This window comes from Physcomitrium patens, chromosome 3, assembly GCF_059467195.1.
Source record: "Physcomitrium patens ecotype Gransden chromosome 3, ASM5946719v1, whole genome shotgun sequence".
NCBI classification, from domain to species: domain Eukaryota; kingdom Viridiplantae; phylum Streptophyta; class Bryopsida; order Funariales; family Funariaceae; genus Physcomitrium; species Physcomitrium patens.
Window position 1 is genome coordinate 1,875,540 of NC_143412.1, and position 24,605 is coordinate 1,900,144.

General features: G+C 39.2%; 4 protein-coding genes and 2 long non-coding RNA genes across 23 annotated transcripts; 3 read left to right on the forward strand and 3 right to left on the reverse strand.

The window, feature by feature from the left end:
• Positions 1–605: 605 nt before the first annotated feature.
• Positions 606–6,437, reverse strand: LOC112279952 (outer envelope protein 80, chloroplastic). The gene is made up of 17 exons (XM_024514772.3): positions 6,297–6,437; positions 5,050–5,878; positions 4,553–4,646; positions 4,278–4,360; positions 4,032–4,129; positions 3,833–3,902; positions 3,508–3,601; positions 3,252–3,336; positions 3,023–3,058; positions 2,753–2,906; positions 2,352–2,513; positions 2,164–2,234; positions 1,784–1,862; positions 1,512–1,627; positions 1,168–1,315; positions 966–1,035; positions 606–793 (listed from the first exon to the last, which is right to left on the reverse strand). Exons 2-17 carry the CDS (start codon positions 5,680–5,682, stop codon positions 639–641), a joined length of 2,148 nt encoding a protein of 715 aa, XP_024370540.1. The 5' UTR covers positions 5,683–5,878; positions 6,297–6,437; the 3' UTR covers positions 606–638.
• A 101-nt stretch (positions 6,438–6,538) lies between these two features.
• Positions 6,539–6,986, forward strand: LOC149989467 (uncharacterized). Its single transcript, XR_016501967.1, has 2 exons — positions 6,539–6,696; positions 6,845–6,986. It is a non-coding gene; the product is annotated as an uncharacterized LOC149989467 (long non-coding RNA).
• Positions 6,987–7,015: 29 nt separating this feature from the next.
• LOC112279953 (outer envelope pore protein 37, chloroplastic) lies at positions 7,016–9,850 on the forward strand. Of its 4 annotated transcripts, XM_090248530.1 has the most exons (7): positions 7,016–7,125; positions 7,784–7,963; positions 8,159–8,575; positions 8,721–8,888; positions 9,000–9,094; positions 9,342–9,462; positions 9,651–9,850. In XM_090248530.1, the coding sequence occupies exons 3-7, from the start codon at positions 8,168–8,170 to the stop codon at positions 9,783–9,785; spliced, it is 927 nt and encodes a 308-aa protein (XP_090104656.1). In that variant the 5' UTR covers positions 7,016–7,125; positions 7,784–7,963; positions 8,159–8,167; the 3' UTR covers positions 9,786–9,850. The 4 variants fall into 4 exon arrangements, with proteins under 4 accessions (XP_090104656.1, XP_024370541.1, XP_090104657.1 ...); XM_024514773.3 differs by lacking the exon at positions 7,784–7,963; XM_090248531.1 differs by lacking the exon at positions 7,784–7,963 and having other exon boundaries at positions 7,095–7,320.
• Positions 9,851–15,871: 6,021 nt separating this feature from the next.
• Positions 15,872–18,334, reverse strand: LOC112279313 (aquaporin PIP1-2). 3 transcript variants are annotated; one of them, XM_024513637.3, is made up of 4 exons: positions 18,155–18,334; positions 16,778–17,458; positions 16,510–16,653; positions 15,872–16,352 (listed from the first exon to the last, which is right to left on the reverse strand). In XM_024513637.3, exons 2-4 carry the CDS (start codon positions 17,405–17,407, stop codon positions 16,257–16,259), a joined length of 870 nt encoding a protein of 289 aa, XP_024369405.1. In that variant the 5' UTR covers positions 17,408–17,458; positions 18,155–18,334; the 3' UTR covers positions 15,872–16,256. The 3 variants fall into 3 exon arrangements, with proteins under 3 accessions (XP_024369405.1, XP_024369406.1, XP_073388824.1); XM_024513638.3 differs by having other exon boundaries at positions 16,778–17,461; XM_073532723.2 differs by lacking the exon at positions 18,155–18,334 and adding an exon at positions 18,003–18,146 and having other exon boundaries at positions 16,778–17,461.
• Positions 18,335–20,553: 2,219 nt separating this feature from the next.
• LOC149989468 (uncharacterized) lies at positions 20,554–24,041 on the reverse strand. Of its 12 annotated transcripts, XR_016501974.1 has the most exons (5): positions 23,531–23,667; positions 23,243–23,365; positions 22,549–22,683; positions 21,170–21,213; positions 20,554–21,014 (listed from the first exon to the last, which is right to left on the reverse strand). It is a non-coding gene; the product is annotated as an uncharacterized LOC149989468 (long non-coding RNA). The 12 variants fall into 12 exon arrangements; XR_016501975.1 differs by lacking the exon at positions 22,549–22,683 and having other exon boundaries at positions 21,174–21,213; XR_016501977.1 differs by lacking the exon at positions 22,549–22,683 and having other exon boundaries at positions 21,174–21,280.
• On the forward strand, positions 22,318–24,405 carry LOC112279275 (dynein axonemal assembly factor 19 homolog). 2 transcript variants are annotated; one of them, XM_073532558.1, is made up of 3 exons: positions 22,318–22,453; positions 23,184–23,368; positions 23,566–24,405. In XM_073532558.1, exons 2-3 carry the CDS (start codon positions 23,225–23,227, stop codon positions 24,295–24,297), a joined length of 876 nt encoding a protein of 291 aa, XP_073388659.1. In that variant the 5' UTR covers positions 22,318–22,453; positions 23,184–23,224; the 3' UTR covers positions 24,298–24,405. The 2 variants fall into 2 exon arrangements, with proteins under 2 accessions (XP_073388659.1, XP_073388658.1); XM_073532557.2 differs by lacking the exon at positions 22,318–22,453 and adding an exon at positions 22,919–23,075.
• Positions 24,406–24,605: the final 200 nt, after the last annotated feature.

Consider the following 24,605-nt stretch of genomic DNA (forward strand, 5'->3'; position numbering starts at 1 on the left):
TTGTCCCCCAAAATTTAGAATCCCATTGACAATTCCTGGTAAATGTACACATATATAATTACATATACACATATACACATATACATGACTGAGTTAGATTAAGATTGTTATTAACCATCGATGTAATACCTTATTCTTGTACAAAAATGTTAGCATTGATATCAAACTTCACCAAACATCGACACTCTGTGCTTATATCACTAGAAAGTTTCAAGTGTCCATAGTATTTCCACATTAAGTTGAATAAGAAATGTCCTGGTTTCAATAAATACATCTAAATGACATCCATCCACCCACCCATATGTGCCTTGAAGCACAATCCAAACCGTAAGAAATCATTAATTATGAAAAAATCAAGAGCTGGGTCAAAAATTGAACAGCCGTTTTTTTCGAGGAAGAATGTGAGTATTCGAAGAAGTATAATTATTTGTAATTTTGGAGGTGCTTCCTTGTTCAGAGTTCAATGCATTGGGTGGTTATCAACAGCCAATAACCGTAAAATACCAAAACGCTGGGTTAAAGAAGAATATAGGAAGCGAAGCTCAGGAAAGAATGTACAGTTCTTAACCACAACAATCTTGAGGCAACGAAGATGGTTCCGAATGTGTGATGAAAGCGAAACCATGAACTGGAGCATGTCAATTTCTGTAGCCAATTCCAAAGTGAAACCGGCGAGCCTTACAATCGTTGAATGCATACTCCAACCGTAATGGTCCCAAAGGTGAGTCCACTCTAAGCCCAGCCCCATATCCATACCCATTCCCAGGTTTTCCACGCACTCCTGCCGGGTCCCCTGCACACACAGTACATTGCCGAGGCAGAAACAAGAAAATTTAAGCTCCGCAAGTAGTTCATGGGGGGATAAGTTCTTCTAGATAAAATCCAGAGTGCGCCCAGCTTATCAGGTAATCGAACTGTCATAAACGTGACTTAATACTCAGGGATTTGCTGGAGCACGACATTACCTGGTACGGTACTTCCAGAACCCAGGTCAGAACCATAATCTGCAAAAACCGCTCCCTCCACAGGTCCAGCCTGGACATCATGCAACCAATGGGTGCAATGCACATTAGACTTGTAAGACCATTTATCTCGCAACAAGGTGTTGGTATATATGTCAGTTGCAGTAAGAGAAAGCATTTCTTTCAAAAGGAAAAAAAGACGTACAAGAGGAATGGAGATTTCGCCACTTGCAACAACGCATGACCGGCCTGATCCCACAGACCCTTCATCATAGCCTCGAACACTGTTGGTGCCCCCAATAGGAAAAGCTTCGTGGGGTGCCAAGTCACCAATCACAGTACCTCCTGAAAAACTAGGGACACAAATCATGGACACAAGTGAGTCAATTTGTAATCGTTCTCTGATAAAAACTGAGACATAAGGTTTCTTAAAATTTTAATTCTAAAGTATTGACATCAAAACGTAGAATTCGAGTGAGGACACATCATGAAGTAGCTAGATGAGTACGTGAAGACAAACCCAGTAATAAGACATTATTATCCACTAACCTTGCTATGCAGCGGACAGGGCCAAGACGAAGACCCTGCCTTGCACGTACATTTATTCGGTTGAAAAAGAGCCAATCTGCAGCAATAGGCAATCCCTGTTCTGTGTTGAAAACAAGCTGCAAACCAACAGGGAAACTGTGTCACAAACATGAATGCCAAATAAAAGGTCGCTGTTCAAATGAGGAGAGATGTGGTAGATAACCCGAATTCCTATGGAACTAAGAGAAACTATAAACACATGCTTAAACAAAGGCGAGTTGGCAAGAAATTACTTGAGATGAACCGTTGTCTCCCGAATCTGTGTAGACAGTTTCCAGTTTGGCCACCAGCATGTCATCATAAGCTCGGCCACTACACAAAGAAGAGTCAACATAGCCACCATTCTGTTTAACAGCAGGTTGTAGGAGAACACAATATGAGCTTAAAGCAGGAATATTCATTCTTAGCTAGAGTTAAACGATTCAAACGGCTTAGTTTACTTGAGGCTCGGCACAATGCAGACAAGAAGGCATGTTTAATACAAACCTTTTCTCTTCGGTTAAGGGAAGGAAGAGTATGAAAATCGACATCCGCCGTACTCCACTAAAAGTCAAAACTAGGTTTTCATCATTCCTAATTTTTATAGTAGACAATTTTATGGAACAAAACTAACCTGAATGTGAGAGGACCACCGTACATATCAACAACCTTCACTGAACCATGCTCATCTCGAGCTCCCGCTCGCTTCAAAGAAAGAAAAATTAGACCCCAAATCCTAGTCAGATGCGTTAAAAAGACAGTAAGGTCATGGTAATTCAAACAGAGAAAAGCAGGCTTGTAAGTGCATTAATGATGGCTTACTTGAAAATTGATCCCAGCAGTGCCACTCCATTTTGGTCTCAATGGTCGACTATAATCTACACCTGCCGTTAGCCTACCTATCGTCACACCCCCATGCAATGGACCGGATGTCAGCGCATCTCTACGGACACCATGCACAGTGGTCCCAGGTGCTCGTGAGTTCTGCACCCACAATCAGCATGAATTTAGCAAAAGTCCACAACCTCACAAACTAAAATAGATTTGCAAATATGTTTTTTTATTACTTCCACAGCTCTAGCAAAACTCCAAATGAACATCTTAACGTGGATACCGCCAAGCAATGAATCAAATTTTAAGGTACATAATTAACAACCTTATTGCATTCGTTTGTCCTACTAAGAGAACACAACAGAATTTACCCATCATACTTCTGCACATACCTGAATATTAATGGACCGGGATGTTCGCTTATCGTCACCTTCGATCCAAGGGTCGGTGTAGTTTATCCTAAACATGGAATCAACTTGTCCTCTCTCCAATGAGACATTCAACTTCTGATTCCGTCCAAATGCATTCCTATGTGAATATGCAAAGCTGCAAGGACACAACACAAAGTTTCAGATTGTCTCGTCTGAACATCCACTTTACGAAGAACCTCACTGAAGAACATAACATCAAGAAGATACGATTAGAATTAACAACTGATCTACCTTCCAACAAGACCTGAGAGAGCTCCATTTGAGATCCTGCACAATGAGCGAAAATACTGCAGTTAGGCTATAACCACCTGCAACTCGTGAGCGGACCGATAAATACGTTCAAGATTCAGACTATATTAATAATAAAAAAGAAAAAAAAAACTCGCGCCTGTCTAAGGCAGTAAATTTGAACTTCCTCAAATTGACATCTGGCTGCAAATGTACAACTGGCGCAACCCACCCATTGCCAGATAAACCACCTCCTGCTGAAAAGCCGCCAGTCACACGCTCCACTACATTCATTGTTAAATCCACCATGCCTGTATCTGTTTAAATCACCATTGCAAGATATTTCAGTCAACATTGGATCACCATCCCACTTGTTTATGATTATTTTTTTACACCACTTCATTGAGGTCGAGATAAGATGAATGGCGCGAAGTTGATAGTTGGAACACAATATTTGAACACATAAAAAACAAAAGATTAATTCTCACCACCGGCAGGCTGTGGAACCAAATTTACATCCTCCATAATACCCATAGTGAAGACAGTTTCTACATCCCGTCGCCCTTGTTGCAGACTATACACCTGTAAACAAGTATAAGGTTCGTATTGACCTTTCAGCACATGTACATACACAAACTTACCTGAATATACTATGTTATCAACTACATGTTATGAACGTTAATTGGCGCAGCATCAACATTTTCCTAGATGTTCAGGATACAATATTAAAGAAAATACTGCAACAGTTATTAAAACAACGAAAGCAACTTCATGTTTTCAGTTTCTGTGCGAAATTTCAGGTAAAACATTTACCTGCCCTTTCTTGGTCGTCAACTGACGAAGAAGAGTATCTGGCCTTGTCTTCCCAACAGTCGGCTCTCCACTGTAAGCATAGACCAAATCAACATACACATAAAAATGAAGGAATTTCCATTTAGTTGATACCCACTCAAAGTGAAGCTCGAACTCATTTCAGATTAACATTTAACTGAACATGCAACAGGTCACGTACGTCTTTCTATCCAGAAATCTAATGTTGATGTTGTGCACCTCTGCCTCTGCGACTTGGACTTTAATAACACCATCTTGTAGAATCTCAACATCAGTGACCTGCGATTGTTTACACATAGTCCCGTTACAGCCACAAAGGTCCGGCAAGAAGCAGTAAAGGTGGAATACTCCTGAACGTATATAAGACCTTACGAGAATTTTCGGATCATTTCATTCAAGAAATTGAGGTTATTCCATGAAATCTCACCTGCCCAAAAAGTCCACGGGCTCTGTACCACCCATTAAGCGTATCAAGGACAGTGTTGAGACGTTGAATATTGACCACCTTTCCTGCATGACATCAACTCCAAATTAAAGCACAATAAATCCATGAATTACAATTCTTCAGCAAAAAGCAATAGTGCATCACTCTGCTCTATCAAGCAAACGGGGTCACCAAAACATGGACCATAAATCAACAAACAAAGAAGGGCAAGCAGTTTAGTGATAAGTTTGATGATCCTGCGCTTGATGAGAGCATACCAAATTCAGCACGAAATGCATTCTGCACTACTCGGGTAGGTAGCACATTGGCACCGTTGCATACAAGTCCTCTCAACTCCTGGTTCGGCTCTACCTTCAGTCAGAGCAGTGAATCCACCAAAAAATGTGTCAGAATTGGCCAAAATCGAATATACATCCGGAGGGCGAATCCAGTGCATACAAACATGAACACCAAGTGCAACTTCGGAACCAAATTCCAAGATGGAAATATGCAAAAACTCCGTGCTTTAAAACTCAAGTGATACTCGAAAAAGAAGGGAAAAACGAGCAAAACCCTATACTGCGGACTGTCCAACTTTATGCTTCCAACGTGCGACTAGCATGTAAGAATTCAATCTTCTCTAGTAAACTCAAATCACAAGACATTTCCCAGAGCCAAACATGGTGCTATCATCGCATGAAGCCTTCAAAGACACTACCTCAAGAATAAAATAGAAATATACAACGTCAAGTTTTAAAAGCGAGGTTTAACCAACCTTGAATATGAGGCGCACACCGTCTCGAGTATCCTCCGCTGACGGCATACACGAGGCAAAGAAGCCTGTGTCGATGATTCGGTGGACATCGGCCTGAACCTCAGAGGTAGTCAAAGCAAAATTGGGCTTGCATGCCTTCAACGCTTGCCACGCAGTACTGTTGAGCTCGGGATCCGTGAGCTCCTGACCATCCTTGTCTTGTATTAAAATCTCACTTATCAATACCCTCTCTTCCTCTTGAGGAGCTTCTTGCCCGATTTGTAGTCCAGGAACTTTACGCCGACTAGGACGCACAGACTCTACTTTAGGGTCTCCACTCTGGTCTTGGCTCATGGAGAGTGAAGCTAGGCGAATAGGAGCAGCATTCATATACATAAATGGCTTAAAATTGGCATGCTTGATGAGCGACTCGCGAGCCCTGATTGCAATGGGAACCCATTTTGTGCAAAAAGATTGGATGAGACCTTCCGCAGCGGATACAAAATTTCCGAGTGGTGACTGGTTTGGTAAAATCTGTAATCTGGTGGCAGGTCTACGTGGTTTACATGGTGGGAGCTTCACATTGGAGAAGGAAACCCGTGCTTGTGCTAGCTTGGCCGGTGAAGCACCAGGTGATTGCTCGGACAAGCACATGACGTTCGATGGCACGGAAACACTAGAATCCCACCAAGGCCGCGGCTCAATGTTCAACTTCCTTCACAGTTCCGTGCGGTTGATTAAACCAGAAAAAAACATAAGGGCGGATTGGTCGGCACCAAACACATTCAGAGAACCCTCTTTGCCCTACATTTTGCAAGGATCTCTCCGACCACTTGAATTTTATAACTCCCTGCAATAAATATACAACAATGAAAAAAAAAAAAAAAAAAAAAAAAAAAGAATTGGCGCATCACAATCGTACATCAATTTCCAGCATAGTAATGACGCCACGAAACTAATGAATTCACGAGACATTCAGTCTTCCTAAACCTCACTAAGTTCAATGCCCAATAATCCAGGCCCTGAAGAACCCATTAACCAAGATTGGGGCAATACTCTGAGTCGCAGCTTCTCATAAAAATAACACACAACACAAAGCGAAGTGCCCAGATTCCGAACTCATAGCCCAGTTACACAGTCACCAATCATTCATGCAGAAAACCCTAAAATCTCAACCCAACCTCGAAATATTCCCAATTCTACCCCACCGAGATCCACAATCCTCTCCCACCAGACACGCACACAGATAGAAGGGCAACAACCCTCACCTGATACTGCAGCAACAATGCTGCCAGTTGAAATTTCTACGTCAAATCTTAAACCTCCCAAACAACGACAGCCTCCCAAAGCTCCATTAGCGCCAACTCCTCCTCCTCGGCCAACTGCTCCTCATCCATGACACCAACTCCACCGAATCTGGGTTTCAACGAAATCCGTAAAATGAACCCTCGCTTCCGGGCTGCGGGTCATGGACCTCTGGATGAATGCGGACGATATCTGAAACAGTGGAATGGACGAACCCAGCAACCAATCACGAAATTCCTGGAAGGGGGTTAATGATATAGCGCCAATTATTCGATTCAAAATCATGCGGTTTGCTTGCAATCCTCGGCCGCATAATCCATCAAACACGGTCGGCCTCAATCGAGCAACCTTCCTCTTGAATGTGTAAGTGAAAGTGCTAACCATAATCCCTAATCGACAATGTCCATTGGTGGCTTCATTCCCATCGAGATACGTGTTGGTAGATGCTGATGTGGGTGATTTGTTTTATTTTTATTGCTGCTTTTTTCATAATTTGTTTGCCACTCGGCAGGGGATCATTGGAGAATCTATTACCAGGAGTGGGGTCTCGGCAAGTGGGTTTTCCATGCGCTATTACTGGCTAACGCAAGCTCTTTGCAACTTGGACGTTTCTTCGCTTGCCTCCTCGCTAGTTTGGAGATAAACTCATCTTGCTCAAGATTTCTCGGTCCCAGTGATGCGAATATCGCCATGCTGCAGCCGTAGCGGAGCATCGGAGTGATTGGGCAAGGAAGAAGTTCCTTGGGACCAATTTCTGTTTTGCAATCGTGGTGTGAGCCGTGGGTGTTCCAGGTGAGAGAAGCAGAAGAAGTAGAAGTAGGAGTGGAAGAGTCTGTTGTTTCGTTTGTGGGCGAGTCTTGCTATTCACAACTCTTCGCTCCTGTCAGAGCGTTCTGGCGACAGTTGCGTTGCGTCTTGCACTGGCATCTGTATTATTTGGTTTTGTGGACTGTGAAGTGGTTGGTGTGGAAGCTGAAGTAGGGAAAGGTGTGCATAGATATTAGAGACTGTTCATTTTGTCCAGTTCAAACTTTGGGTTTCGACAATGGATCCTACAAGTGTTGCTGGTGTGAGGAGATAGTCGTAATCTCTGCAGTTTGTCTAAGTATTTGAGTTCAAGTGATTGAGAATTTTGTCGCTGGTGTGTTCCACAGTATTGCTCTTTCAGAGATTTCTTTTGATGCTTACAAGCAAAGATGCTCAGTTTGTTATCCGTGTCTCAGCAATCGTGCTGATGGCGGTTTTCTGATCTTTTACCTCATCGGTTACTTCTCTTTGTCTGCTAGTTCGGTCAGAAATACTCTTACCGAATAAGCGGAGAGTCATGACATTGCTCGGTTAAGGTTTGCAAGGAAGCTCTCTGCTCATCTACTTAAAGCAACTGAAGGATTCAGTGGCGGGGTCCTAATGTAGGTTTTGGTCACGGCTGTGGGTTACGTATCAATTTCAGGTCTGGGTGCGGGCCGTCACCTTATCCATAAAATTATTTTTTGGAAGATATTCGATTCATTCTGCTGTTCTTTTAGAACAGCGAATTGTCCAACTGTGTGTTGCGCTCCTACTCTGAGCCTACAGCTGAAACAATTTGTTGTCACGAATTCTCTGTACCTCACAGGATAAGTGGTTCCTAGTAAGGATTCTTTCATTTTCCTTTGCCGCAATTTCCGACAAATAGGGAATGAGTCAACCATGACATAACTTCATCTTCTATTGGTACTTCGACATATTCTACTAAGTAGCTCAGTTCTATGCGCCATTGGTTTCTATTCTTGAGCATGTCTGATTTCTTCATGCAGCTGACAAAAAAATTTGCCGGTATTTGCAGGTGGCTACAATGGGTGTCTCAACGAAGGTTGGGACGCAACCTCAAAGTTTCGATTTGCGGCAGCTTGCGACCATGAAGCTGTCAACAGAATACGATTCTGAGGGGAGTGTTTTTGTCAATAAATTTTCTGCACGCATGCTGAATGGGATTGCCAAGCTCACGGGCTCTATTCAGAGGGAACCGTCGGGCGATCTTCGCTATCCACTGCTGGGCGTGGTCACGAAGTTTTTCTCTGTGATTTATGATCACGAGGACCGCAATGCTCTTGTAACGCTCAATGCCGACGTCAACCGGAACTTATCGTTCAAGTACCTGCGAGACATAAAGGCTCAGCAAGGTGAAGTGAAGCTACTTGCCAGTACAGCGAACCTTAGGTATAAGACGGAGATTTCTTTTGACGTCCCAGCCACGACTTTGGTATGTCTCAATCCACGTTTCTAAATACCGATGTTTATCTCGTTGTATAATGTAGAGAGATTATTTCCATACAACTTCCACAGAGATAGCACTCAGTGTAGATAGTTGACAGGAATTTGAGGACGTGTTTGATTTTCTGGTGCAGCCGAAAGTAGTTTGCACGTTTCCGCAAGGGCAATTAAGGGCTGAAGAGGTGGAAGTGGACGAGGAGCGAGCAATTGCACTCAGTGGCTTCCTTGGCGGGAGCATACTCAACGGTCAAGTTGTTGCAAGTTATTCCGACGAGAGCGCCACTTTAAAATACACATACAAGGTGCTTGACCCATTCTTTACCCCTTGGTCTTTAATCATGCTTGGAATAAAACCTCTAGTCCCCAGGTTCATCTGTTCTCCTGATGCATAGTGATCCTATCTTGATGACCAGGATGAGGAGTTGACAATGATACCATCAGTCTCATGGCCTCAATTATCCCCATCACTTGCATTTAAGCGGCAGTTTGGACCACACAACAAGCTCAGGTGCTAGCCTCTCTACTCTTTCCATTTTCTTGAACTAGTTGTCTCTGATGAGGTTGGTGAACCGATATCGATTGTCTCTAGTTAGTGGTAATTTCCTACAGATAGGATGAAATAGTGAAGTGGATCTTCAGTCGATTTTTGGTGGGTTTTGCATATTGTTAAGTCTCTAGTTAATAGCAATTTTTTGTGTTAGCAGAAATTTGTGTCGTGAAATGCTGCCTGACAATTTCACTCTGTGCATGGACAGCTATTTTCATAACTTTGAGACAGCCACATGGAGTGCTGTATATAAGTATAAACCAGTTGAGGACTTCAAGGTTAAGGTTGGCTATGACTCTGACGTTCGTCTTGGCTGGAGTTCATTTTGGGTATGTTTCTTGTGTAAACCCCTTTCTTACCCGCTCTCGTCGTTTGAGATCTTAGTCACTTTCACTTCGCTGTTCTCTATTTCCCACTGCGTTTTAAACACTTTTTTTTTTTTTTTTTTTTTTTTTTTTTTTTTAAGTTTAATTTTTTTATATCGCAGTTTAATGTGGGATTCTACCGTGCGTTGCAGATTGGTAAGGAGAATGCCGGTGCCAAGCATGCGCCCAGGAAATTTAAATTGCAAGTAATGCTACAAGTACCTCAGGACGAGTTAAAATCTGCTGCTCTGTTGTTCAGAATGAAAAAGCGGTTTGATTTGTGTTGACCCTCGTCTGTACAATTTTATTACAACTTCCGAATCCACCATTTTGATTTGATTAGCTAAAACAATCCTTCTCGTGTCTGCCTTCATTGTTGCTTCTCTGTCATTTATCACAAAATGCCTTGCTTCGCTCGTATTTTGCACAAAGACCCTAGTCATATTCTTCTTGTACTGTGTTAGTCATCCCAAGCCTATCAAGTGTGCCAGTGTTGGGCTACCTCTCTACGGACGACCTTCGCAAATCTTTTCAGCTTTGTTTGGGCAAATCTGATGGAGCTGATTGATGATCACTTGGATGTGTACAGCATGTGATAATTGTATCTTGAATGGAATTATAAAGTACAATAAATGATACAGCAGAAGCCACGTCTGGACTAGTCTTTGACGTCCAGTATACTGATCTAGTGATTGGTTGTTTGTTCCTAAGACGTCTAGTTAGGGTTGATTACTGTTAGTTTCGGGACTATAACGTGTTTGTAAGCGTATCTTTACAAGTGTAGGTAGTCATAACGACCAAAGCTAGGTTGGTTTGAATACCCCATGACTGCTTCTGTGCGATGGATCAATTTGAAGCGTATCAACGTCGAGTTTGGAGTCTTGGCTATAAATTGGAGTCTCTCGCTGTGAATATGATCCAGATCATGGGTCACAAGTATTTAAGAAAGATCAGGGATGAATTTGAGGTTGGCTCCTTCTCCAAAATCCATGCTGCGTAATTTCAGTAGAACCATTCACAAGGAGGTGACAAAAGAAAGATATGTAAGCACAGACCCATTACACTACTGAACAACATTTCTGATGAGGTATTTGCCAGTATGCTTCAGCATTGTCGTAAGAATTGCTTGCTGGAATTAACAATTTGAATTCAATTGCCCTTGTCCCTTTTTGATACCTCTTGAATATTGCTCTCCTTATCACTTACTATTCGATTATGTCATCAGTATTTTAAAATTAGATTTTGATTTGATTTTGTACAGGCCTTTCTAGTATTGCTTGTGCAGATCTCTCATTGCCCTAGAATTTGAGTTCAAGTATCTCAACCATTTTTATTCACATGTACATTTGTATTGATTGATTTCACTTTATCTTTTATAGTTTTATAACAAATAATGAAAACTGAAAAAGATTGTTGAGGTTGTCTCTTAGCATCTTACTTCACAATTCCAATAAAAACATCAACTTTTTTTAAAAAATAAACCGATTGAATTTTATGTTTTTTTCATTTAAAATTTTCAAACATATTATTTCTTCTCACAATTGGTTTGTGTGAACATGATATTTTAATATTTATTATTAGATAAAATATTGATTTTTAATATAATCATGAATTTTAATTTTCTTTTTTGTTCTTAGTTATGATTTAATAAGTTGGTAAACAACTTGATTCCATGGATACAAAAGGTATATCGATTTTTCTCAACTTAAGAATATGTTTTATGATTGTCAATTTTAGATGAGTTTCCTAAATTATTAGAGGCATGTTTAGATCAACAATTAATGTCTAATAGTAATTATTTTACTATCATATTTTGCATTTATTTTATTTTATTTTTATTTTATCTTATCTTTAAATATTAAATTAATTTAATCCCACACTTGAACCTTGAATATTGTATATTTTTTAGATTTTATTATAATGAAAAGACCCATTATTTAAGTGACATAATTACATTAGAATATTGAAAGATGTATCTATGTTTATCAATTTGAAATATGTATATATATTATTTGAAGTGATAATTTTTTCTTATTTTATATAATAAAAATTAAAAATAAAATAAAAAAATAAATGTACAACCGTTAAATATTGTTGTGTATATAAGAGATGGAAGAAATTGAATTTTAAAATCTAAGAATGATCTATTCATTTAAAAATTTGTAATGTAAATGTTGACAATTATATTATTTCTAAAAAAATCCATTATTTCTTCTATTTTTTTCCATTGTTACTTCTATTTTTTTTAGAAATAATATCACAAAGGATATGATATTTTTTTTCAAATTTGAATTTTTAATAACCTCAAACTACCAAAAAATATCAAGTTAATACCAAGTGATTGATAATTCAAATCTTTTTTGTAAAATATTTTCTTTCCAAATAAAGATCCAAACAAAAGTAATAAGTATCTACTATTCTAAAAATTCATCTAACTACAATTTTTCTATATAGATTTGTCTAATAGTGATTCTTTTTGTTCCAAAAACATATTCTAAGACATATATTATACACATATATATATCTTACAAATGAGCAATAATAATGATAAGTAAATCATATTTCTCTTTAATTCTAAGAAAGAAAACACGATGTTAAAATTCAAATAATGTCAACAAAATTAATATTTGTACAAATAAACTTAGAATCACTCTTATATTTATGAGAATTATATAAAAAAATTATATCTAATATTAAATATTTAAAAATAAATCTCTTTGTTTTATATAAAGGTGTTATATAAATAACTTCAACCTTTTGAAACCTACTTTGTACTCTAATCTTTTATAATTCAGTAGTATATAAATAATTCTAAGATTGCTATGGCAACTTGAAATGTGACACCTAGATATGAGAATTGATTCTTTTGTTGTTATTGTTTAAATCAAAATTTCAACTATCAACACATAGGAAATCTTATTCATAGTTGATTTTAAAATTATAAAATTGAGAATAATAGGTATAAAAAAAGAAATCATGGTAATAAGTCAATACATAGAAATTACCATATTAAATAGCTACTAGTGAATTTACATGAAATTGTTTTAAGATTGCATTGATAACTTTGCCTTAGTATTTGATAATAATGGAGTTGCATGATTACCATCATTTGTCTAACCTTTAAATATGTATTTAATAACGTTGTTGATATTACTAATAAAGTTTTATTAATCTTTAATCTTTATTGGAGGGCATTGATGATGTTAATATATAGAAAGGTTTAGCAAAGGTTATTAGATATAATGGTAATTTTTAAAAATACAAGTTAGATGTTTTTCTAATATTATTTATTTATTTATTTATTTTTAAGAAAATAAAGTACTAATAATATTTTTGCACTACAACTATGTTTATAAATTTCTAAATTATAGATCTTTGTAGATGCTTCTCCTTAATATAGTATGAATCCATCAAAAAAACAACTCTTTTAACTAAATATTATTCTAAATATTGTTCTAATATTTAACTAAATTATGCTTAAAAGATTTGAGTATTTTTAATTTAAATTCTCTTAAAGTAGTAATTTTATAACTTTAATAAAAATAAAATTAGATAGGAGCTATAATTAACAAAGCTTGAATGAATAGTTGTATATTAGAAATTTAGATATCTTCTATTAATGTCATTTATAATTTGTGCATGCAAGATTTTTTTTATTATTATTTTTTTTAAGACTTTTATTTAAAAAGATTTTTTATATCTAAATTAAAATTATATTAAATAATTTATTATTATTATTATTATTATTATTATTATTTTTGTGTGTGAAATGATATCAAAAACTTACATGCTTATTTTTTAAGTGATATTTAAATTTTGTTATTAATACTAAATTACTTTGGATATTTGAATATATTTTTTTAGGATTGTAATATGTAAATTATAATATAAAAAATATTCCAATTAGATATGGCTTTAACTATTGCATTGGTTAAAATCATATATTAAGATTTCATTAAAGACTTTCTACTAATTGTTGTTTCTTTTTGTCTTAAGATTTTACAACTCGTCCTTCTAATAAGAAAAAAATAACAACCAAAAGTGTATCTTCTACCATCAATAATTTTTTTTTAAATATGTCACAACTTTTTATGATTCATTATTAAATTTTATAGAATAAATAATGTTTTATTTAATATCTTTAAAAATTTAGAACATAAAATTAGATAACTATTGCACTGAGCTATTAATTTTGTTAACATAATCTGATTTAGAGTTTAAAATTGTATAAATAAGACTTCTAATACCTTCTAAATAGGAATAAATAATTATAATGTTAGTAGAAGTTGAAAGATATAATCTTGTTCATGCTTCTAAAAGTGTTTTTGAAAGGTAGAAGTAAGAATTTTATATTTTTGTAATATGTATTTTTTATAAATACTTTGTTTAATATAATATAGTTTTTTATACTTTTCTATTTCTTAAAACGACATTTCTAAGTAAATAGTAAAATTTTCCTTCACTTGACATCTTAAATTTGACATATTAAATAAAAAAAGAAGATTTTTTATTAGGATACAATCATCAACTTAAACTATAAGAATTGTAAAATTCCTATCTACTATTCTTTGTGTGTATATATGTTTATTTTAGCATCTAAATTTGTATAATCAGGATAGAGTATATATTTATCAAGATATTACTACCAAGTTCTATTAGATTTTATAAGTCTATTTTAGTAGTTTATGTAATCTTAAACCAATTGTAGATTGGATGAGCAAATATCCTTTGTTACTACTTTAAAAAAATATTTCTTAAAAAACCTATTAAAAAAAGATGTTTTACATCAAGTTAATATACTTTTAGATTGTATTTGGTAATTAGGATTGAAAACACTTTGATAGAATTTAGTTTCACTACAAGACAGAAAATGAAATTTAATTAAGTTAAAGGATAGATAAGTATTTGGACTACCGATCTTTTTTTTTACTTAATATTGGCACCATTTCTTTGTGTTTATGTTTTTAAAATCTATTTTAAGTTATAATTTTTTTATTAAAAATAATATAATAAAGGTTCTTGTATTGTATTTTTTGTAAAAGTTTTATTTTTATTTTATTTATGTTATTTGCAGTTATGTTAAGAAAATATCAAGTTAATGTGATTTATTTTTTTCTTTTGAGATGATATTTCTATTTACATTTATAAAATTTTCATTAAATTTCACATCTCTAAAAATTAGTATTTAATTTGGTGTAAATGTTTATTAATTTGCATGCCTTGCTTTCTTCACTACATCCAAAAAAAAAAAAAAAAAAAAAAAAAACCTCAATAGTATAATAGTCTAATTTCTCATTTTCTAAGGAATCAAAATATAAGCTTTTACCACTAGAAATTTTAAAGAAAGAATAATTTAGATTTCTTGTATAAGTTTTATTCAATGTAATACCTTGTTCTATATACAAGTGATTAACCAAAATGTTGCAACCTTTTGGAACCCACTTAGTACACCAAAGCTTTATCAACCTTGATCCCCAACAAATTCAACACTGCAAGCAATGGTTGCACAGGATTCATTTGGTGCATCTAGACCCCCTTTTTTGTTTATCACAGCTTGGATCATCAACTTTTAGGGTTTCGGGAATCAGTTTTTATGCAGAGATCGGCAATGTTCAGTGTCGCCGATCGTTTCTTGCAAGTACCGAATGGATCAAGAGTGATGGAGTTTTGAAAATCTGCAAATGAGATATAGAAAAGGAGCTCAGTATTTTGATAATTCATTTCCTGACTTACAATTTTTTCTTCATAGCAGATTAAGTATTGATGGTTTTGTTGGAGCTTGGCCAGTTTGTGAGAGAGAAGATGGCTCTGATAAAATAATACCTCAGTTTTACTATCTCTTATTTTTAATTTTTTAATTTTTTTTTTCATGTGGGTACAAAACTCTTTTTTGGCTGTCAAGATCATGGAGATGTGCATGTCGCTTTCTTGCACAACAGCATTACTTATCACCAAACGAGACTAGCTCATGCAACGATCACTCTTCTACTACGAACCACAGAAACATGTCGTCCGGTTGTGTGGAAAGTTGGTGTTGTTGTAGGTGGAGAAAATTGCTGTATTCACAGAACGTATGATAACCTGCAACTTCACCATCTATACATCCGAACAAACGAGAGCTTGTTTCCGAGCCATTGACTCGTCAAGGGGTAAACCATCCCAGCGCAAAATAGTGGATTTAAAGCAACTTCTGAAATGGCAATATCATCAATATGTTCAAGTAATTTTCAGAGAAGAGGAGCAACTGCAACTAAGATTTCCGAAATCCATATTAGGTGATCAAAGACAGGTGCTCGTTTTAAAGTTTGCATACAATGGAGTGATGTAAAATATGTAACTCAGAGAAGGTGAACAGAAAAGAAATAAAGCAGAATTCAATTCAACAGCTCGACAGGTTCATTGTTTAAAAGACAGCCGGTAAATCGAGCTTGTGATACGTACAATAGATATATTATGTATGTTACATTCATCATACTATCCAACATGAAAATGAGGCAAGCCATGAGCGTCTGATAGCAAGAGCAGCATCCAACTTGGTCGCCATATCCATATATTTCCAAAGCTCGAAATCCGCCACGAGGTTGATAGTAGTCTGGTCGATGGGAGCCACCATCTACATTGCTGTCTTGTGTATTCAGCGCTCTGTAGTTGAGGGATAGCTTTTGCACGAGCACTAAGACTTGAATCGCCACCGAAGAAGAGAGGATGAAGAAGCTATAGCTCCCTGAAGCAAAACCATTCGATTCTTACGGGGTTTTTTACACCCGTTTCCTGAAAGGTAGCGCTCGGATGACGAGCGTGTGGTAAGCTGCGGCGAGCGCCGCGCCAAGCATGGGACCGATCCAAAAAATCCACTGCAAAAGCACCAAAAAAAACAGAGATCAAAGCCCGTCCGACATGAGCCTGACAACTAATACTGAGAGCAATATTCATAAGCATATCCCTGACGTGATTTGCAATTTGCATTCGGCGAGCATAGGATAAGGTGGGGAAGCAAAAGCTTGAACTCACGTGATCGGCCCAAGCGTTGTTCTGTTTGTTAAAGACAACAGCAGCACCTAGACTACGGGCGGGGTTGATGCCAGTTCCGGTGATGGGAATGGTGGCCAAGTGCACCAGGAAAACTGCGAATCCGATGGGAAGAGGCGCAAGCACCTGCAAGTCCATCGAAGAGCATCATTTTGAGACCATCTAACTGTGAGGAGTACCAAAGATCAGCCAGCACGTCTCAGGCGCGGTAATCTAGAACTGAACTGCACCGGAAACGGAGTGTACTCACCGGCACATGAGAGTCACGGGCATTGCGCTTGGCATCGGTGGCGGAGAACACAGTGTACACCAGCACGAACGTGCCCACGATCTCAGCGCCCAAGCCATCGCCCTTGGTGTAACCATGAGCGACAGAGTTAGACCCACCTCCTTGTTCTTGGTAGAAATTTGGCTGGAAACCTTTCACGATCTCAGCTCCGCACATCGCACCTAAGCATTGCATGATCATGTAGAAAAGTGCTCTGTTGAGCGACACCTTCCGTGCCAGAAACAACCCGAACGTGACGGCGGGGTTGATATGTCCTCCCGAGATTCCTGCAGTGCAGTACACGAGAGCGAAGATCATTCCGCCGAACGCCCACGCGATCCCTTGGATGCCGACCCCGAGGCAAGGGTCTGCCGATCGCTTGTGGCCCATAACAGTCTGGATGGTAATGTAGAGGAAGAGAAGCGTGGCGATGAACTCGGCGATTCCAGCTCTCCAGAAAGACCAGCGGCGAAACTCGGAGCCATCGAAGAACGGCGTCACGGACGGCTCTGTGTAGTCCTTCTCGGGGACTGGCGCATGCGTGCCCAACGCCGAGCGGTCCCCGTATTTGTTTGTTCCGAGCGCAATGTCGTCATCCTTATCTTGATTCATGTTTGTCTCTCCCTTGCTCGGGACACAGTTCCTTTCGCTGCGGCCTGCAACCTGCTGCGCACATCAACAAGTTTAGGAACCCATTACTCGATGTATTATGCCAGCTTTCGAACTCGACAGACACCACTCTAGTCACATGATATCTCAGAGTTCCTTGAGCTTAATCATGGACCTTGTACTCGACGCTGGCCAGAGAGTCAAGCATCGTTCTACCCCATGGTGCCTGTCCCAAGACTCTTTACAGAAATCATATTTGAGTAGCAACACGTGTGTACAAAAGGGTGACGAAATTGGCTGCCGATTACACGGGCTCGCTATTGTCACCTAGCGGTCGGAGGGGTTCGATCATGAAGTTTCGTATCTCCAGACACTTGCGATTGGGCGATACAATGCTAGAATACATATACACGAAGTGCAGACAGAGCTAGTTAAGTAGAATTTGAGACGTTTCCTCAGCATCACTGGCGTGACTGTGCTATTGCGTCGACCAGTCACGTCCACAAGCTTCAAGACCCGCAGCACACAGATCAATTCTTAATCTAAAATTCCTCCCAGGCATTCAACGGAGCACTTTCGATCGTGACCTTCAGCTCACCATCGAGACCGAGAAACACAAGTCAGCTGACCATCAAAAACCCAACAAGTCACACGAACATGTTGCCTGCCTGCAAGGATATCCTTCACTGCGAGTCTTAGTCAAGTGGCGTTACTTCAACAGCAAAACAAGGTTCAGCGATGTGTCCATACCCCTCTAGAAGCGGAAGAAGAGGGACCCTAACTCAACGGCTTTCGCTCCAAGAAGCGCTGACTCACATTCCAGCGTCGCTACACCATGAAGAGGATCCAGGGACGAGAGATTAGTTTCAGCTCCCGGGGAAACTGAGGTAGGCTTTAAGAGAAGCAGGGCTAGGCAGTGATGGAAGCGCTAAGGAAATGGGTAGAGATGATGCGAGGGGGTGAGGGATTTGTACTAGCAGGCAGCGTGGCTCTCGATTTGTCCGCTCGCCCATCTCTCCTGGAGTACTAGGTCCCACGGATGATCCCCATTTCCTCCATGATATTATCTGCAAGTTTTTTTCTTAACCTGGAGTCGTAAGAGAACAATTGGCCCTGTCGAGGTGAGAGAGAACAGTGTACCGCACTGTGTCTCTGTGGACTTCGATCCCCGCCCAGCATTATCACTCACTCCGTACTAGAATTGGATTCTCGGCCAACTTCACAGTGAGTGCGACGACAAAACCACCTCCCTCAGAAAGAAGAATATGTGATTGTTACAGAAATTGCCATATTACCATTTTACTTGGTCGCACACGTCCCCCAATGCCAGGTTCAGTGATCCATCAAGAGTAGCTAGGACCTGCACGTTACTGGATATCATTTGTTTTTGTTTTTTGTTTTTTGGGTTTTTCAAGCGACATCAATGTGAATTCATGAGAAAACTGATGCGAACTACTGTGGATACGATTCATTTGTTACACGGAAAGAAGCAGATTCTAGGTTGTTTTTGTTTTAAGCCACGTTGCGGTATTATGCAACCGTATTGTGTATGTCAACGAGCTAAAACTTTTGTCGCTGGTTACTGCGTAGACATGCTACAGTTTCGGTGCAGATGCAACTTGGACATGGACATGCAGCTGAATAAAGAGATATTTTGATTGTGTCCAACGCCAGATGATTCTCAAGACATGGTAAAAGGTTCTCGGAGCTTCGACACTTGTGGATGACGATTGCGGAGGGTTATTGTGTGTTGAAGTAGATGTGAAGGTTTCGCTTCTGAGGTATTTGACTGCCGTAACATCCCATCGTTGGGTAATCACAGTATACATGCGTAGTTACAGTTACAAGTATACGGTTCAGAAACTGGCATGGCAAGTCATTCTCTAGTTTCCAATTTTCCCAACAGAAGTAAATAAGGAAGAATAAAGTAATCGTGTGTGAATAAACGACCTGGGAGAAGAAGGCTACAACAGAGCTCTCGGTGAAGTGCATGCACTAAGCTTACGAACCGGCTGCTGCTTCAATTCAGCTCATTCGCCCAGCCTATCAATGCATTCCTGAGCAAACTTGTGTTTTTGAGAAGCTCAATTTGTTTTCACAAGTTGAGGTTCCAACCAATTTTTTTGTAAGATTTTGACTTGAAAAAGTTGAACTTCCCGGGATCGGTGAATTAGGGGAAGTAGCTTCTGAAGACCACTTCAAGGAACTGAATAAACATATGCAGTAACAAAAACTGTATGGATGTATATGTATATGTATATATTTATATATACACATATGTGCTCTCTGTAGCATTGTCAGGATAGGAGCTTCACCTCAGTGCCGAACGGGATGCAACCACGTAGACCTGCTCCATGTATCAAACACTGTACAACGAGATCAACCACGGAAAACAGGGATTGCGTTTGAGGCAAAGTACTGAGCAGTGTTGAACTGTAATGTGGCAACTGAACCTGCTCCACAAAAGACCTTTACGTTGTGGGCCAACTCCGATTGAAAACAAAGTCTGCTATCACAATGCTTGCAATGGAGGATACATCAAATTCCCACTGCCAATTCCAACTCTACCTGGTGGCCAAGCACTCATCAGTTGAACCGTTTTTTTTCTTTTCTTTTTTCTTTTCTTTTTTCTTTTCTTTTTTTTTAAAACCAAGTTTCTAATAATCAAACTCTGCAACTAAGTACAATCTGAGCTGGTTAAGAGTTATTATTTATTTATTTATTTATTTATTTATTTATACTAAGGAAAAATGCTTGCAGGGTCGGTTCACGTCGCCATTACCTGCAGGATTGAAAGCAAAGGAAAGCAGCTTATGGAAGGACAAAGGGGGGGGGACTTATTAGCTGCCTAACAGTGGCTTATCTTGTTTGGGGGTTCCTGTACAAGGCTGGCAGAACTGTCTTCATGTGCCCCCCCCATCTGACCTCCAGTACTACTTAATGGTGCCACTTGTCCATTGTGCATCCCTTAGTTCAACTACGGGAAGTCTTTACTGTCTTCAGTGAACATCACTTTACAAACTGAGCAACTGTTAATGAAAAGACAGAAAGAAAGAAAGAAAGAAGACGAGATAGAAGAAAAAGAATTAAAGAAAAAAGACAACAACAACGACAACAACAAACACACAAACGAAAGCAACAATTAGTAATTTGAATTCATGAATTTTTCTTTTTTCTTATTCAGTAAATGAGGAACGAACAAGGTTTCTTTTAGCCGGCCAAACTGTCCTTGAATAGAGCTTTTTATCTAACACTGAAGCTTTAATTTTTGCTGATCTGATGTGGGTATTTTTTTTTTTTTTTTTTTTTGTGTTTGTTTATTTATTTATTTATTTTTGTGAATATCCAGAGCGCTAGATGACCTTCATTGCGCAGGCTACAAAAACCTTTACAAAAATCACACCATGTTCGTGTGTTTAGGATTTCTGCATCACAGCCACCAACTCATTGGACCCCATCATATGTTGCTTCCTTGAGGTGGTCTTTCCACCTCGCCCAGCAACAAAACCCTACACCTCACCTCTCTCCAGCTGGGTTCAAAGGGAAATTCTTGTTTCCTCATGCTCTTTCTGGTGGTCGGTCAATTCCGTTGAATGACACCCCCCGTCATCTTCAAGCCATTACAACAGGGCGAGGGCTTATTAGAGTAGCACGCATCACACGAGTTACTATCTGCCAGTAAAACAATTGAGCTCACCCCCAAATGTATCACACACGGAAAAAATGTTTTGTTAAAATAAATGGTGAGCGCTAAGCTTGATGTACCAACTTGAATCGTTTCTCCACTCATCAGATGTTATCGAAATTAGCTGCAAAACCCTTCTTCACAGTGTCTATATTGATGCTTTTTTATGTTGTTTCGAACATGAAGTTTGGCTGTAAGTGCTAACAAGGAGAGATTAAGCTAGTGTCACGAATTATATATATATATTTATATATATATCTATAGATATTTATTTATTTATTTCCCTTTCTCCTTGTGACTAAAACTTGACTAATTGGGTGGTTTTAAAAACAGATAGCAACTGAACTATGTTGCACAAGTTGATGACATGTACTGTGACTCCCCTGCAAGTACATAACAAAAATTGATGCACATTCCTGGCACTTGTACAGAATTTATCCACAACCCTTCAACTGTCTTGAACACTAGATCTTAGCTAAAACGGTATTAATGAATGGTAATCATGGCAAGCCGCATACAGGACCTATGCCACATATCGACAATCCTGAGCTTCACTTGACAGCTCTCACAAACAGCCGAATCAGTCTCCACCTCTCTGAGTTTTCATCAACAAAACTTCGGAGGCCACGTTTAGTATATGATCCAAATCGATACGAGAACTTAGAATCTCAGAATCCATTACACTGGATCCATTCACTGTTCAAATTCTAAACCATTTGATTGAAACTCAGAGACTCTCAAATCAGAAGTCTTCAAATTAAAGAATAGACCGATCCTTTAACTCTGAAATGCAATAGAAAAGTTATAGTGTAAGTCAAAGCAAACATGGGGTATTGCCCAGTAACAACTTCTCAGATAAGCTACAACTTGAAACTTAACTTACGTCGATCAACTTGAAACTTAACTTACGTCGATCAACTTGAAACTTAACGGACGCTCATTGTAGCCCAAATCCCCAAACAGTCAATGCCATTCGGTTGAACGGCCTCTAAGGTCCCGCTGAACAGTTAATACAGATGACAGTCCATACCAAGTATACAAAAGTATCGTATAGAGGAGATTCCACATGTGATGAAATCAAAATGATGAAACCTTCATCTTAACAATGATCAACTCAATGATGAATGCTAGGGCATGTACGTGGATTACAGATGAGCGGGTTGTTGTGTTATACCGTATAGGTGCAGACATAACATCTTCCGAATTTAAGGTTAGTTGCAGAAAACAACGTCAATGATCTGTGCAGTTTCCAATCTGAGAGGACAAAAACTTATGTTCTGAACTCAGGTGTTGGGACAACAAACGAGAACCGTGTCTAAGACTCAATCACATTCTGCTCTCGGGATTTCCGGCAAACCATGCAGGTAGTCAATACTCTCGAAAGCTCTGACTACAGACTCAGCAATGTTCTCGCGTAACTCACCTTGGTATGCAAGCGCACCAGGATTGCAATGAGTACCTGGCTTCTGGTTCAGTATCCTCTGGTAACCTTCAGAAATACGCAGATATTCCGCGCCATCATTGATGCTCAGGGTGGATTGACTCAGTTTGCAAACCTCCATGCATCAGAAACGTTCCGAAACCAAAATTTAACCTAAGGTTTTGGTGAAAATAGTCGGGGCGTTTTTAGTCGTGCAGAATGACAGGTTTGTGGAGCTCATTCGCTAAGCACGTAGAAGTAGGGCCCCTTCAAAACACTAGTCCTGCGCGAATGCTACTGAAAGACGCTTTCCTTCGTGCCTTCTCGGCATTGGACGATCTCAGTTGGTGATTGCAAGCAGTCTCAATTTACTGCTGATGTTGTAAGGGTATAACAGGGTGTCAAATCCACTCATCGTAAGTAGTTATTGATAACTACCGTGACAATGGTTTTTGAGCAACCAGTTCTACGTTATATTTCCTGGGTGGCTGTGCCCATATTTGGGATGCCTAACCACTGACCTTAAGTTTACAGGAAGGCTGTGTGAATGGCTGTTTGGAAAGCAGGTGGGCGTTGATTTAATAGAATTTTCTCAAGAAGGACTGGGAATCTATGCTCATGAAGTCAAGGCTGAGACTCTAACCTTGCTCCTTGGTTTCCATCTGCTTCACCAGAGACATATCAAAACATAGCAAACAACGTGAAGGACGAAGACATGGCTCTGCCGACGCACCTGTGGAATAAAGAGACGAAAGAATTGCGTAACGCCATTCACGATGACTGGAAAAGGAAGGCAATTGACAGTGCCAAGAAGAGAGCAGCAGCAGCGCATGTTGATTATCCAACTTTCGCGAATCTGGTACGGTTTTGATCATTACTCATGATATGCCGTGGTGAATGTATATTGTTGTCTTCAGAAATCGCTCTACGCTTCAGCCCAGCGAGAAGATTCCAAACAGGCAATATCTACACAACATGTTAATGCAGTGAGACGTGTCGTAAGAAGGAAAGAAACTGATACCCCTTATGGCTGCACCAATAATTGCAATATGCAAGGTCTCCGTGGCGCATCTGAAGCCTGTGGAGCGGAAGATGTCAGGACAAGAAGACGGGGAAACACCAGAGCATTTTTATAGAGGAACAGCTCCTTCATGGACATTCGATCCAGCAGGCACAAACAAGTCCTCCAACTTAGACGATGGGAATGCACAAACTGCAGATGAACCGCCTACTTCATTAGGGCTCCAGCGACCGAGAAGACAACTTGGAGGACGTGAAAAAATTACAGATCATGACGTATTTGCGAAGGAATGGCGCCTCCTTAACAAGGACACATTGTCTCAGATGGCTTTTTTGACTGGCATCGATTCTGATCACTACCCTGAGATTTTTAAAGTAGAGTTACCTCCCAATCTACTCGCTGATATCTTGGCAACAATTTACACATTTGTCAAAACTGAGAAAAATGCAGCGGGGAGTCCGGAACGGCAACAGCTGCTCCGAGCAGCATTCAATAAAGCAGTCGACGAAGATTGGATCGTAAGAATGCTTGAAGAAATGACCAAGTGCGGTCGATTCTCGCTTGTGATCGGATGCATCGGTGCGACGACCCACGCCATGATTCGGGAACTCATCTCGCATCTCAACGAGTCGGATTGGTGCAAAACATCTTATGAAGCAGAGGACTCCAAAAGACAGCCTTCTCCCGTCTCGAGGATACATAACATCGCGTCACTGTACAGAGTACAGATCGACAGGCAAAACTGCATGAGCAAGTCTGCTAAGTAAAAACCTAAACATCTCAAACCAATAAACCCGCCCATCCACCGCATGCAATTGCATGAACGCACTCAGCGTTTGCAACGTACGAAAGATTTCAATTACTCCATTCCAACACACTGTTGTGGTCTCCATAAACCTCCCTTGGTCATCTTTAAAGATTACTTGTGTGTGAGTGGTAGTAGCAACGTCGCAATGCAGAAAGAGACAAACAACATCAACTTCCCTCATTTTCCATTAATTTCCAAGTCAAATGTGACCGTGGAATCAACAACATGTCAGGTCAAGAGTAATGCTCTGCACAAGACAATTGCGGA